This window comes from Colobus angolensis, unplaced genomic scaffold (assembly GCF_000951035.1).
Source record: "Colobus angolensis palliatus isolate OR3802 unplaced genomic scaffold, Cang.pa_1.0 Scaffold73, whole genome shotgun sequence".
Classification (NCBI taxonomy): Eukaryota; Metazoa; Chordata; class Mammalia; order Primates; family Cercopithecidae; genus Colobus; species Colobus angolensis.
The window spans coordinates 10,952,116-10,966,239 of NW_012121043.1; the positions used below are offsets into that span (position 1 = coordinate 10,952,116).

The following is a 14,124-nucleotide window of genomic DNA, read 5'->3' on the forward strand; positions in this document are numbered from 1 at the left end:
TTTAGAACATAAAAAGCAAGATTATATAGCACAACATGTTGCATTTTAAGTAAAGTATGAAAATGTGGCAAAGATTTTCAATATTATTCATTTTGAATAATAGCACATTTTTGGTTTTAAAATTCTTTGTAATCCTATTAACTTATGCAATAAATGTGAAGCAATGTTATTTTTAACAAAGTAGTCACACAAATCAGGGGAAAAAAATGAAACATATGCCTTGAATGCTTTTGAAGCTACTGTGAGAACATGAAGTCGAAATTATGAGGTAGCAGCCAACATGAGAAAACACAAGCTTCTTCTCTGCATGTAGTCAGTGATTTGTGAACAACAATTACTAACTAGAGAAAATGAGGGGAAAACACAGGGCTCAGCCAGGTGTTACTTTACCTCAGTGATTTACTCTGCTATTTGATCAATGATGAGAACAAAATCACCCATATCCTCAGGAAGCCGTGAATGTTTCAAGGCAGCTGTGAAAGCACCTGGCTACTTGTCCGACACAAAGACTACGTCCATTAAGGAAGAATCAAGATTTATTTCTACGGGCTTGAACCAGAAACAATGGCTGTGAATTTGCTGTTGCATTGCATTATTTCTTTAATGAGAGAACAAAAGCCGTTTTGCAGCCCCATTGTGGTGAACTGGCAGGAATACCAGCGTCTCCCTGAACTACTGTGACAAGATCATTCAGCATTCCCTTCAGCAGCCAGCAGTATGCGCACTTTCTACCTTTCTGTACCTTCTGGAATATATATATCATATATATGGGGTATATATCACAGAAGGAATTTCATATATATATAGTGTGTGTGAATAAATTATTTTCCCTTTAAACTATTTTTATACATTATAAATAATAGTTATTCATACACACACATATATACATATTATGTGTATAGCTTCCACTCCCAAAAAGCAATAGAGATAAAAAAAAAATGCACATTTTAAAAAGATTTTACAGCTGGAGTGATTAGAAAACATTATATAGAAACCTAGGGTAAGCTGTGATATCCTACAAAATCTATGGAACCCGGCAAAATTTCACCCAGTAGAATTTTACTGATCAAGGTAGGAAAAGGAGATTACAGTTCATGAGATGGAGGACCTACAAGGGTGATGAGAAAGGGCTTAGAATTAGTGAAAAAGTAATTGATACTGGGGCATTTTCAACCAACAATCAAATCATTCAGAATATTTTTGCTTTTGTTTCCCAATCCAAACAATTTTTTAAATGAAACTGTTAAACAATGGGAAATATTGAAAATCCAAGAAACGAACCCAAGGTAGCTTTTAATGTTATACAACAGAATCACAGCATAATGTATTTTATTTTTTAAATTAATACTGTATGTTCAAACTCTCATCATTTTGAAATAACCTTATTTTCTGGCATTACTATTATCATTATTATAATTATGATTTTTGTACTTTTTTACATTCTACTTTCATAATATGCATGTGTATATGTGTGTGTCTGGATATATATGGCATCACATATAGGATTTGGGAGTATTTGCTATTTACAAAAAAAATGGAATCATGTCATACATACTGTTTCGTAACTTGTTTTTGACACTTTACATATTATGCTTATTTTTGTATGCCTATATATACATACTTTTTAAAATGTATTGATGTGTTTCTAAACTTTTTACAAAATACAACGATAAAATTTCCATGTAAAGCTTATTCCACTCATACTAAAATATTTTAAAGATTTATGTCTCTATAAGCTTCATTACTTGGCTGCTTCCTTTCCATAATATTAGTTAAAATGATTTTAGTCATCTACTTATTAATGACTTGTCTGATTATTTTAATATAATTTTTTACCTTTAAAATAGCTTTTCAATTAGCTCTTTTTTTTTCCTGTACCTGGAACATGATGCAAACTTTTTGTTGAAGAAATCAGAAATCAGCTGAGGTCCAGAAGTTATAAACCATATTCAAATATAACTAGGATATTGCTACATTTAAAACCTATTTTAAAATTGTCATATGTAATTTGTATAATTGTACAGATCAAATAATAATACTTCTGCCTGGAAGAATTACTAGAAACCAATGTTCTTGATTTTAATATAAACAGATGTTATGAATGATGAATTTGTTTAATGTTCAGATGAGGTAGGCCAAATGATTGATTTTTCTTTATGGCCAGGCCAACTTTCTGAGATTTGGAAAAATAGCCTATGTTAAATTCCTAGAAAGTACTGGTACAACATATATTCTTTTTACTGAAACATGACAAGTAATAATAAGGTCAGAAGAATCTCAGAGTGGTGCAATTTGAGGATACTTTTTTCCTCATATTTCAAAGAAACTGAATTTTACAGAATCTGTCATATAAGCAGTTTTTCAAATGCCTCTGGAACTAAATAATAGTAGATGTGTGTGGTGTAAATTACTGAAAACAGCAGCTAAAGACAAGCTTAACAGTGAACATGTTAAATCACAGTCATAAGACTTATCAAAGAGAAATTAAGACACAGATTATCCTGACAACCTTAAAGATAACTTGTCCGGTCTTACTCTCTGTAATTAAGTGCTGACAGTGCTGTGGCATTTTGATTCATCATTAATACAGTGAATTTTCACTCTGGTCGATACAGATAGTGAGAGTTTTCTGTGCAAATATTTTCACAATTCTTCCACTAATGTCTTGTCAAGCTACCAGCATCTCACTGGCATGGCAGAAGGAAGTAGGAAGAGTGAACAAGTAATTTTACACTCATTGACCAACCTCTCCCCATTTTGCTCCCAACTACCCTCTCCAGACTCTGGTAATCATTGTTCTACTCTCTAATTCTAAGACATCAACTTTTTTAGATTACAAACGTGAATGAGATCTTACGGCATTTGTCCTTTCACTTAACATAATATCTGGGTCCATGCATGTTGTCACAAATGACAGGATTTTGTTATTTCTATCAGTGAGTATTGTATCATTGTGTATATAGACCATTAATTTGTATCTTCATTTATTGATGCATAGGTTGATTCAATCTCTTTGCAATTGTGAATAGTATTGCAATGAACATCAGGGTACATAAATTTGTAACATATGAATTTCATTTCCTTTGGCTATTTACCCAGTACTGGAATTGCTGGAAATATCTCCATCTATTTCCAGCCAACTGATTTTCAAAAAAGACACCAAGAACAAAGACTGGAGAAAGGTCAATCTCTTCAATATATGACACTGCTGGGAAAACAAAATATCCACATGCAGCAGAATGAAACTAGATCCGTGTCTCTCACCACTTAATAAAGTCAACTTGAAATGGATTAAAGACATTAATGTAAGATGTGAAACTATAAACCTACTAGAAGAGAACATAGAGAAAAGACTTCAAGACATTGGTCTAGGAAAGGAATTTTTGGATAAAACTGCAAAATCCCAGCAACAAAAACAAAACTAGACAAATGGGATTATGTCAAACTAAAAAGCTCTGCGCAGCAAAGGAAATAATCAACAGAATGTAGAAAAAACCTGCAGTAATGGAGAAAATGTTTGTAAACTGTGAGTATGAAAGAGATTAATACACAAAATATATAAGGAGCTCAACTCAACAATGTAGTAATAATGACCGAAATAATCCAATTGTTAAATGGGCAAAGTATCTGAATAGATATTTCTGAAGAGAAGACATACAAATAGCCAACCTATATATGAAAAAAATACTAAATATCATTAATCATCAGGTAAATGCAAATCTAAACCACAATGAGGTATTACCTCACCCAAGTTAGAACGGCTCTTATGAAAAAGACAAAAAGTAACAAATGATTGCAAGGATATAGAAAAGGAGGAACTCTTATACACTATTGGTGGGAATGTAAATTAATACAGCCATTATGGAAAGCTGTATGGAGATTCTTCAAAAAATTAAAAATAAAACTACCACATACCTTTCTTACTTAAGGTCATTTGTGCTTACTTTGGGCACACCAGATAATCCAGGCTAATTCCCCACCTCAGAATTCTTAATAAAAACTGCAAAGCCTCTTTGCCATAAAAAAAAAATTTTCACAGATTCTGGGAATTAAGATATGATATGTCAGAGCTATTATTCATTTTATTACAGTTTTATTGGTTTAACATACTACAATGTTATTTTCAAATTCAGAAAGAAAAAAAGGAAGAACATAAAGTAGTAACGGGCTGCATATAAGTCTCACATGTATATTTCAAACTCATAACTAGGGTTTCAACCACATGCAGGAAATAGGTAACAACGTATATTACCATTAAATTCTGATTACAAGAAAAAAACATAAAAACAAAAGCACATGAGACAGATATTCTTAGGAACTATTGTGATATCGAAAGCACAAAACATTTAAGGAACATTTCCAAAACAAAATATAGGTCAGAAGTATTTTGAATCATGTTCTCAGGTTTCAAAAAATGTCAATTAACGTGATAAACATGTATCACATCTACAGAATTTAACAGGTAAAATTGTCGTGTTTGATTATACTGTTTCCTTCCTGAGCATACACAGAAAGAAACACTGTCCTGTGTTTTTGCTTTGCAGTTATACCCATTAGTTCATTAGTAAAGAGAAAGGAAAAAATTATATAGTGTTAAAAGTTTGTTCTGGTTTGTACTCTCTAGTCTGTATTATTTATTTTGTTTTAGTATTATTCTTTATTGACATTTCATTGTTTTATATATATAATATATATTATAATATTATAATATTATAATATATATAATATATATTATATAATATATAATATATTATATATAATATATAATATATGTAATATATAATATATATATTTCCATTAAAACACACCTACACACACACAGCCCTGTCCTAAAAGAGGCACAAGGAAGAAAATAAAAGAAAAATGTAAAGAAATAAGGCAATAAAAAGCATTTTAAAAAGTAAATGAAGAAAGAAAAGAGTAAAGAAGGAAGGCAGGGGCATAGAAAGAAGAGAAAAAAAGGAGAGAGAAGAAAAGAGGATGATAGATGAAGGAAGGTGAAAGAGTTAATTCTATTTATACTGAAAGTTAGAACCTAGGACCTAGTTGGAAGTTACAGGAAGACAGTGATTCCATATGACGTCTTTTCAAACAACTAGAGGTTTACGAAAAGGAATGGATAGCTTTGTGGTATAAGATACTCATTAATGCTGGAGCAAGAAATGGATAATAAGTTATCAAAGAGTGTCAAGGGATTTTCTGGATTGCTGGAAAAAATATATTAAATGACTTATAAGGTCTATCTTCATACTAAGATTCTCTTGTGTAGCATTCACTATTAAGATTTTCATTGTCACAGCATGTGTATAGGAGTGTGCTCTCACTCTTTGTCTATCTCACTTTCTCACATAAGCATGCATGTACACACAGTGAGGGCGTGCACATGTGCACACCCCCATAGGTAAACCTTAATAGATCTAGAATGCTTATAGATGACTGAGAATTAGCATTATTTAATACAGTTTTAGAAACATAACTTTAAACCCATAAGTATTAAATTTTCAAAATAATGCATATTTGTATTTATCCATAGTGTAAATTTGAATAATAGTATTAGGAAAATTTAAAAATAGCATTTTCAAAGGCAACAAAGATATTTGTGACATTATTTTATTTCTTGCTTTAATTTTGAGCATAGATTCTAATTTTGAACTTATTACACTAAATTGGAATTCATTTTAGGAGAAAATGTAGTAAAAAATGTGATTTTTCAATTCTTAGCACTTTGATTTAATATTAAAATTTACCTTCACATCTCTTCATTAAACAATTGCTCAACTCTTGTGATATTTAAAATTCTTATCTTTAAAACAAAGACAATTTCCATTCCATTAATTTATGAGATTGAAATAAGATAAATATACATGCTATAAAATAAATATTTAATAAAAATATTGTCTTGAGTGCAAAATAGCTAACGAGACTAATTTATGATTCCTTCCGGTATCTCCACGTAAGCATAAAAAAATAATATTCATCTAATTGTGAATGAGACCTCTGTTAACTTATTCTGCTGTATATTTTTTTTTCTTCAAATTTTTGTTACATAGTGTTTGGAAACCTATTGGAAATGTAGTCATCAAAAAGGTTCATATTTAAAACCATTTCAGCAGTCTGTTCAACAATCTTTTTCTTGAAGGTCAAAGCTAAGATTTTGAAGACTTAAATAAAAATGTATATCAGAAATAAAATTCTGCTGAAAACTATCCTGAATACATAATTCTTACTCAGGGAATATTGCTTAAGCCTTCAAGTTATTCCATCAGCCTCTGATCTGACAAACTCTAGATTTTATTTTCCTGCTTTTTTTCCCCTGACTTTTTAGCATCAGAGTTAAAAATCAATAGTTGCTCTTCTGTGTCCTAAAATCAGTTTTCCTCATATGGAAAATAAATGTATATGCTAGATTTTCTGCTTTGTATTCATTAGTTCAAGAGTGTTACCACCATATGTCAGACTCAAATGTTATATAATCCTGAATTATTAAGAAAAAAATCATTAAGTATATTCAAAACTAACTATTTAGCTTTCATATAGGGAAGCCTCATTTTAAAATAAAATTCTATATACCGTTGGCCACTGTGAACACAGAAAATCCAACATTTGGGGGTGTATATTGACCTGTAAATTGTTTCTCTCCTCTCCTCCAATTCATTAACCATTTAAAGTGTGAGCTTAATATATATTGATTCAGTTCTTGCATAGTATGTCTCAGAATATCCAAGTTATATGAAGCAGTTTTCTTAATAAAAATTTAACAAAATAAAAAGTTTGTGCATGAAATGTGAAAACTCTAATAGGAAAGTATTGGAAATTTCAATATTAGAGGAATGATTTCATTAAGTATACAGAATGGAGTATTTTAGCAATTAAAATAATAACGACAGATACTATTTCAAAATACGGAATTGAATTTAGTATGCATTGTTAAAAATAAATAGAATTATGTAAAATTATGTACATTTTATAGCTATGTAAAATATGTATATTAACATATGAAAGGACGGTGCAAAAGCAAAGAGATTTTAGGGTTTAGCATATTTGGACCCTGAAATCCATTTTTATTTATTATTGTTTTATAAAAGTATAGGATGGAACTCATCAAATTTAGGTGATGTAGGTGTACTATTAATTGCCCACTGGAGAACTGTAAATAGAAAAATAGTACCTATATTTTTCGCAATAGTCATTCTTTTATGCTGTGGCTGTAATTGAATTTCTTTTAAGTTTTGCAAGGATTATAGTGCTGACCTTGAGTGCTAAATCATTAAGAAGCAAAATGTAAATCACTGGTAATATTGCTTTAGACATTGTACATTAAACTGAAAATTAACCATAAGATTGTATACATGAAGATGACATTTTCAAAAATTGTAATGAATTGATATGTTTCAATCAACTTCTAATTTGTATGATTTCCCTTCAAAGTTATAATTTATCCATAAAGCATGATGTAATACGTTATTACACTATAATTGAAGAACGTTAATGGAGCTTCCAACAGGGACAAATTTATTAAAGGTGGTTTATTAAGAGCAAATGTGTCTTAATTTATATGGTAAATTATGTGAGCACTTTTTCTGTTCCTTTTTTAATGAATTGATTGAGATTTAATTACCGAAGTTGAATTGGATACAACTTTATGTAATAATATTTTCATTTAAATATTCTTCATTTGTTATGCCAAAAATAGTGTATATGGTTGCAACATAAAGAACATATCTCAAAAACTTCTGTTTTCTTTTGAATCACTAAATTGTGTTCTTTGGTTACCCAATAGTAGTCTCTTTGTTTAATGTAATAGTGAGAATGAATTTACTAAATACATACACTTTTTCCATTCATTTTATTCCTTGTCAACATAAAAGTATAATATTTTGGCCTAAAGCTCATAAGTTCTTTTTTTATTTTTAATTAATGCATAAAAGTGGTATATATTTTTAGGGTGCAGTGTAATATTTTGATACATGAATACACTGTGTAATGATGAAATCAAGGTAATTAACATATACATCCCGTCACACATTTATTTTTTTGTTTGAAACATTCAAAATCTTCTAGCTATTTAAAAATATGCAATAGCTTATTAGCTATAGTCACCTACAGTACTGTAGAACACTAGAAGTTATTCCTCTTACCTAGCTGTCATTTGGTATTGCTTAGCTAACTTTTCTTTATCCACTTCCCTCCCCTTCCCAGCCTCTAGTAACCATTATTCTATGCTCTAAATAAGATCAAATATTTTAGCTTTCACAGATGAGTAAGAACATGCAGTACTTATCTTTCTGTGACTTACATATTTCATTTAACATAATGGCCTCCAGGCTCATCCATGTTGCCATAAATTACAGAAATTTCTTCTTTTTAACAGTGGAATAGTATTCCATTGTGTGTATATTACACATTTTCATTATTTATTCATCTGTTGATGGAAACTTTTATTGCTTCCATATCTTGGCTATGGTGAATACTGCTGCAGTAAACATGATGTGGGGGGCTTAGAGTTGGGGGGGATATCTTCAACATACTAATTTCATTTCCTCTTGGTATATACCCAGTAGCAGGATATCTGGATCATATGATAGTTCTATTGTTAGTTTTTGAAAAGCCTCTATACTATTTTTCATAATGACTGCACTAATTTACATTCCCTCTGGCAGTGGATGAGTTCCATTTTTTCTGTATCCTTACCAGCACTGGTTATTTGTTTTCTTTTTGATAATAGCTATCCAAATGGAGTGAGATGATAGTTCACTGTAATTTTGGTTTACATTTTCCTGGTGATTAGTGATGGTGAGCATTTTTTATATATCTATTAGTTGTTTGTATGTCTTCTTTTCAGAAATGTATACTTAGATCGTTTGCCCATTGTTAAATAGGATTATTTGTTTTTTTGTTGTTGAGTGTTTTGAGTTCCTTGTACAGTCTTGATATTAATCCATTATTGAATGATTAGTAGTTTGCAAATATCTTCTCTTGTTCTACAGGTGTTTGTTGACTCTGTTGATTGTTTTCTTTGCTATGCAGAAGCTTTTAGTTTGATACAATCTCATTTGTCTATTTTTGCTTTTGTTTTTGTTACCTATGCTTTTGAGACCTCTTCATAAAATGATTACCTGGACTAATGTCCTGAGGCATTCCCCTAGTGTTTTCCTCAAGCAGTTTTATATTTTTGAGTGTTACATTTAAGTCCTTAAGCCATTTACACTGATTTTTGCATATAGTGAGAGATAGGTATCTAGTTTCATTTTCTGCATGTAGATGTACAGTTTTCTCAGCACCATTTATTGAAAAGTTGCCAAAAACATATTGAGGAAAGGAATGTATGTTTTTGGCATCTTTGCCAAAAATCAACTGGCTACAAATGCATAGGCTTATTTCTGTACTCTCTATTCCGTCACATTGGTTTTTAAATGTGTTTCTATGACAGAACCATGCTGCTTTGGTTACTGTATCTTTGTTATATATTTTAAAGTCAGGCAATGTGATGCCTCCAGCTTTTTGTTTTGTTTTGTTTTTCTCTCAAAACTACTTCAGTTATTTTGGATCTTCTTTGTTTCCATATACATTTTAGGATTTGTTTTTTCTATTTCTGTAAGAATGTAATTATTATTTTGATAGGGGAGGTATGGAATCTAGATTTCTTTGGGTGGGACAGTAATTTAACAATACTAAATATTTGAATCCATGTCTTTACATCTATTTGTTTCCTCTTAAACACTGTTTTATAGTTTTTAAAACTATATGAACTATAGTATTTAAAACTATATGAAACACTGTTTCATCACTGTTTTATAGTTTTTATTATAGAGATTTTTCATCACCTTGGTTAAATGTATTCCTAGATACTGTATTTATTTATTGTTGCAGCTATTTTAAATGGGATTGCTTTGTTGATTTTTTTCAGCACATTAATGACTGTTGTATAGAAATGCTACTGATTTTTGTACGTTGATTTTGTATCCTGCAACTTTTCTGAATTTGTTTATTAATTCTAAGAGTTTTTTGCTAGAGTCTTTACGTTTTTCTGTATATAAGATCATGTCATCCTCAATTATGGAGAATTTTACTTCCTCCTTTCCAGTTTGATCACCTTCTCTTTCTTTCTCTTGCTTAACTGTTCTGGCTAGGAATTGCAGTTCTAAAATAAATAAAAGAGTGGCAAAAGTAAACATCCTTGTATTATTTCAGTTCTTAAAGGAAAATCTTTCAACTTTTCCCCATTCAGTGTGATGTTGGCTGTGTATTTGTCATATGTGGCCTTTATTGTGTTGAGATACATTCCTTCTATACCTAATTTGTAGAAAGTCTATATAATGAAGAGATGTTGATTTTTATCAAATATTTTTTTGCATCTGTTGAGATAATTATATTTTTGTCCTTCATTCTGTTGATATGATAGTTAAGAATTGGTATTAGTTCTTCTTTAACAGGGTGGTACAATTCACCAGTGAAGCCATTGTTCCTGGTCTTTTCTCTAGTGGGAGACTTTTTATTACTGGTTCTATCACGTTACTCATTATTGGTCTGTTCAGATTTTCTGTTTCTTCACTGTTCAACCTTGGTAGTTTGTATGTGTTGAAGAATGTGTTCATTTCCCCTAGGTTTTGAATTTGTTGGCATTTTGTGGTTTATAACAGTCTCTAATGATCCTTTGTATTCTTGTGGTATCAGTTATAATGTCTTCTTTTTGTTTCTGGTTTTATTTATTTGGGTGTTCTTTCTCTTTTTGATTTCTTTCCTGATTTGTTTATTTGGTAACTCAGAAGCATGTTGTTTAATTTCCACATGTTTGTGTATTTTTTGAGGTTCATCTTACTGATTTCTAGTTTTATTCTATTGTGATCAGAAAAGACACTTGATATTATTTCAATTGTTATAAACTTGTTGAGACTTGTTTTGTGACCTAACATGTGGTCTATCCTGGAGAATGTTCCATGTGTATGAGAAGAATGTTTATTCTGCAGCTGTTGGATGAAATGTTATGCAACTATTAGTTAGGTCCATTTGGTCTACAATGCTATTTAAATCCAATATTACTTTTTTGATTTTCTGTCTAGATAAGCTGTCTAATGCTGAGAGTAGGGTGTTGAAGTCCCCAACTGCTATTGTAATGGGGTCTATCTTTCTCTTTAGATCTAATATTTGCTTTATATATCTGGTTGCTACAGTGTTGCGTGCATATATATTTACAGTTGTTACATCCTCTTGCTGACTTGATTCTTTTATCATTATATAAATGTCTCTTTAAAGTTTCTGACATAAAGTCTATTTTACCTGATGCAAGTGTAGCTATTATTTTTATTTTATTTATTTATTTTTTTTGAGACGGAGTCTCGCTCTGTCTCCCGGGCTGGAGTGCAGTGGCCGGATCTCAGCTCACTGCAAGCTCCACCTCCGGGGTTTACATCATTCTCCTGCCTCAGCCTCCCGAGTAGCTGGGACTACAGGCGCCTGCCACCTCACCCAGCTAGATTTTTTTGTATTTTTTAGTAGAGACAGGGTTTCACCGTGTTAGCCAGGATGGTCTCAATCTTCTGACCTCGTGATCCGCCCGTCTCGGCCTCCCAAAGTGCTGGGATTACAGGCTTGAGCCATCGCGCCCGGCCAAGTGTAGCTATTATTGCTTATTTTTGGCTTGCATTTGCATGGAATGTCTTTTTCCATTACTTCACTTTCAGTCTATTTGTGTCTTTACAGTGAAATGAGTTTCTTGTAAACAGTACATAGTTGGGTCTTGTTTTTTTAAGTAGTCTTGTTGTGTCTCTACAGTCTATAGTTAGGGCTTATTTTAAACAGTGAAATATCTGAGTGCTTTTTCTTACATACCACATTATTTCTGTTTTAGCTCACATGACAAACTTTTATTTCCTAGTGACTTCTGTAATTATCTCTCGTTTTAAGAACATATTCTAGTCCAAATATAATGTTCCCATTAACAGCCAGAAAGAATTTTAAATATAGTTTCTAAAGACCTTATTTCCTTAGAAAAACCAAACTTGTCATTCTTACAAATTTAAGAAAATACTTTATCCTTAGAACAAAAAAGCAACCTTCAGAAATAAAATGCCAAACTTTTAATACTTAAGACTTTCTTAGAAATTGAAAGTATGACAGAATCAATTTTTCAAATCTAATTCTCACCTGTGATTGGTACATTTAAGTAGATTTCTGAAAATGAATTGGAAAGATATAATGAGTTCATAATGTAACTTCTAACTTGGAGTTTTTATTTACCTTAATATAGCTGACATTTTTTCTATTTTTTCTCCCACAGGAGGAAAAAATCTAGTTCTCAATAACAACATAATTGCTCATTTGATTTATACTTTAATATGTATATATAACAGCTTCAAAATTATTATACCAATACTAATATCATCAACAATATCATTATTAAAACAGTTTAATAATTGTTAAATAAGAAAGTAGTTTTTCTTATTTAATTATTAAAGCACATCCCATTGATATTTTTGTTAAATCAATGTGTTTAAAGCTATGTTTAACAGTTCCCTCTTGGAGGCTATGTCTTCATTTCTGTACAGTATTCTTCATTTTGTGATTCTGTTAATTTTTCAAAATTGTTCTTAAAATTATTTTTAATCACTTATAAGATTTTTACTTTACGAAGTAAATTTGCAAGGCAAGTATATATTCACAGATGTCCAGTTTCTAACCTTGTAGTGTTTATCCTATTGCCTTTCACCCCTTAAGGGCAACCATTATAATTATTTGTTATTCTTAGGTTTATCCTTACATCGTTTTTATACATTTTTCTTCACCTTACTTTCTTCAGTTAAAAATATATTCTGAAATAACTCTATTCTAGTGCTTATAGATAGCCATAATTCCTTTTTACAACTTCATAATTCTCTAGAGGATGTAGCATAGTTTTTCAACCACTCCCTTATTGATGGGCATTTAGATTGTTACAACCTTTAGAAATAAATCTCCAAGAATAGTATCGTAAATATGTCACTTTGTGTTGTGCAGTGTATCTCTGAGAGAGATTCCAAAAAGCCAAAGTGTAAATAAATACATAATTTTTGCTTTAAATCTTTAAGCTTTCCTTCATAAGAGTTATATCATTTTGCATTACCACCAACAATGTGGTAAACTGTTGTATCCTATAGCCTAGCTGACAGAGTGTCTTACCAAATTTTGTATTTTTTTTTTTTTGCCGATCTGTTATGTGAGAAATGGCATATCTATGTGTTTTAATTTGGATTTTATTTTTTCTGAATGATTGTTGACTTCTATGTCAAACACTGCTGTTTTTTTTTAAATTAGAATACTTAAAAAGTATTTTCTAAAAGGTGTAAAGAGAAGAATCTGAGAGATATATATTTTAGTTATATATTGGAAGCTTAACAGATTAATTTAGAATTATAATATATAGGAAACTAAAAAGACATGATTCTGAAAGTAACTTCTAAAGTTAAATATTTTAATTTTATTCAGTGTCACAGAAACTATGCAAAAGAAATAATCCTCACTTTCATAAACAATCATTTATTGCAATTGTAAAGATTATAATATAAACTTTTATGAAGCCTTAAAATGTCTACAGGAAAGGGAGAAGCCAATAAATGATCTTGCAATTTCAGAGTTTGTTTTTTCCTACAGTAGATTAATATTTGATAAAACAAAAGAGCCAAGTGTATAGTATTTCATGTTATAGCTGAAGACCAAAACCATTTTAAAGAAAAATATCTTCCCCTAATAATACCAAAGGTGTTGAGTTCTGGCCCTTATTCTTGGAATATCTGAGTTTTTCCTGTGTTCCCTGAGAGTGTTCCTCAATATATTTAATGCCTTATTTGGATTGAATAGAGCATATCCTAAGGCTATCTTATTAATCTGCCTTAAATAAATGGTGTCCTCTTCAACAAGAATTTTATTTTCCTTGGAAGAGAAAATATTAAAGAAAGGTTAATGGAAAATGATTCCTGCCAATTAATTCTTAGTTATTTTCTTTCCTTTCAGCACCTTCCCTGATAGGTGTGGTAAGGAAGGACTGGGCATCCCAAAATAGCATTGCCCTATCATGGCAAGCACCTGCTTTTTCCAATGGAGCCATTCTGGACTACGAGATCAAGTACTATGAGAAAGTAGGTCTTATTT

General features: G+C 30.8%; 1 protein-coding gene across 1 annotated transcript in view; it reads left to right on the forward strand.

The window, feature by feature from the left end:
- Positions 1-14,124, forward strand: part of EPHA6 (EPH receptor A6) — a 952,571-nt gene that overhangs the window by 575,317 nt on the left and 363,130 nt on the right. The window contains exon 6 of the mRNA XM_011927614.1: positions 13,987-14,111. Coding sequence (XP_011783004.1) covers positions 13,987-14,111 — 125 coding nt within the window. The remainder of the gene's footprint in view (positions 1-13,986; positions 14,112-14,124) is intronic.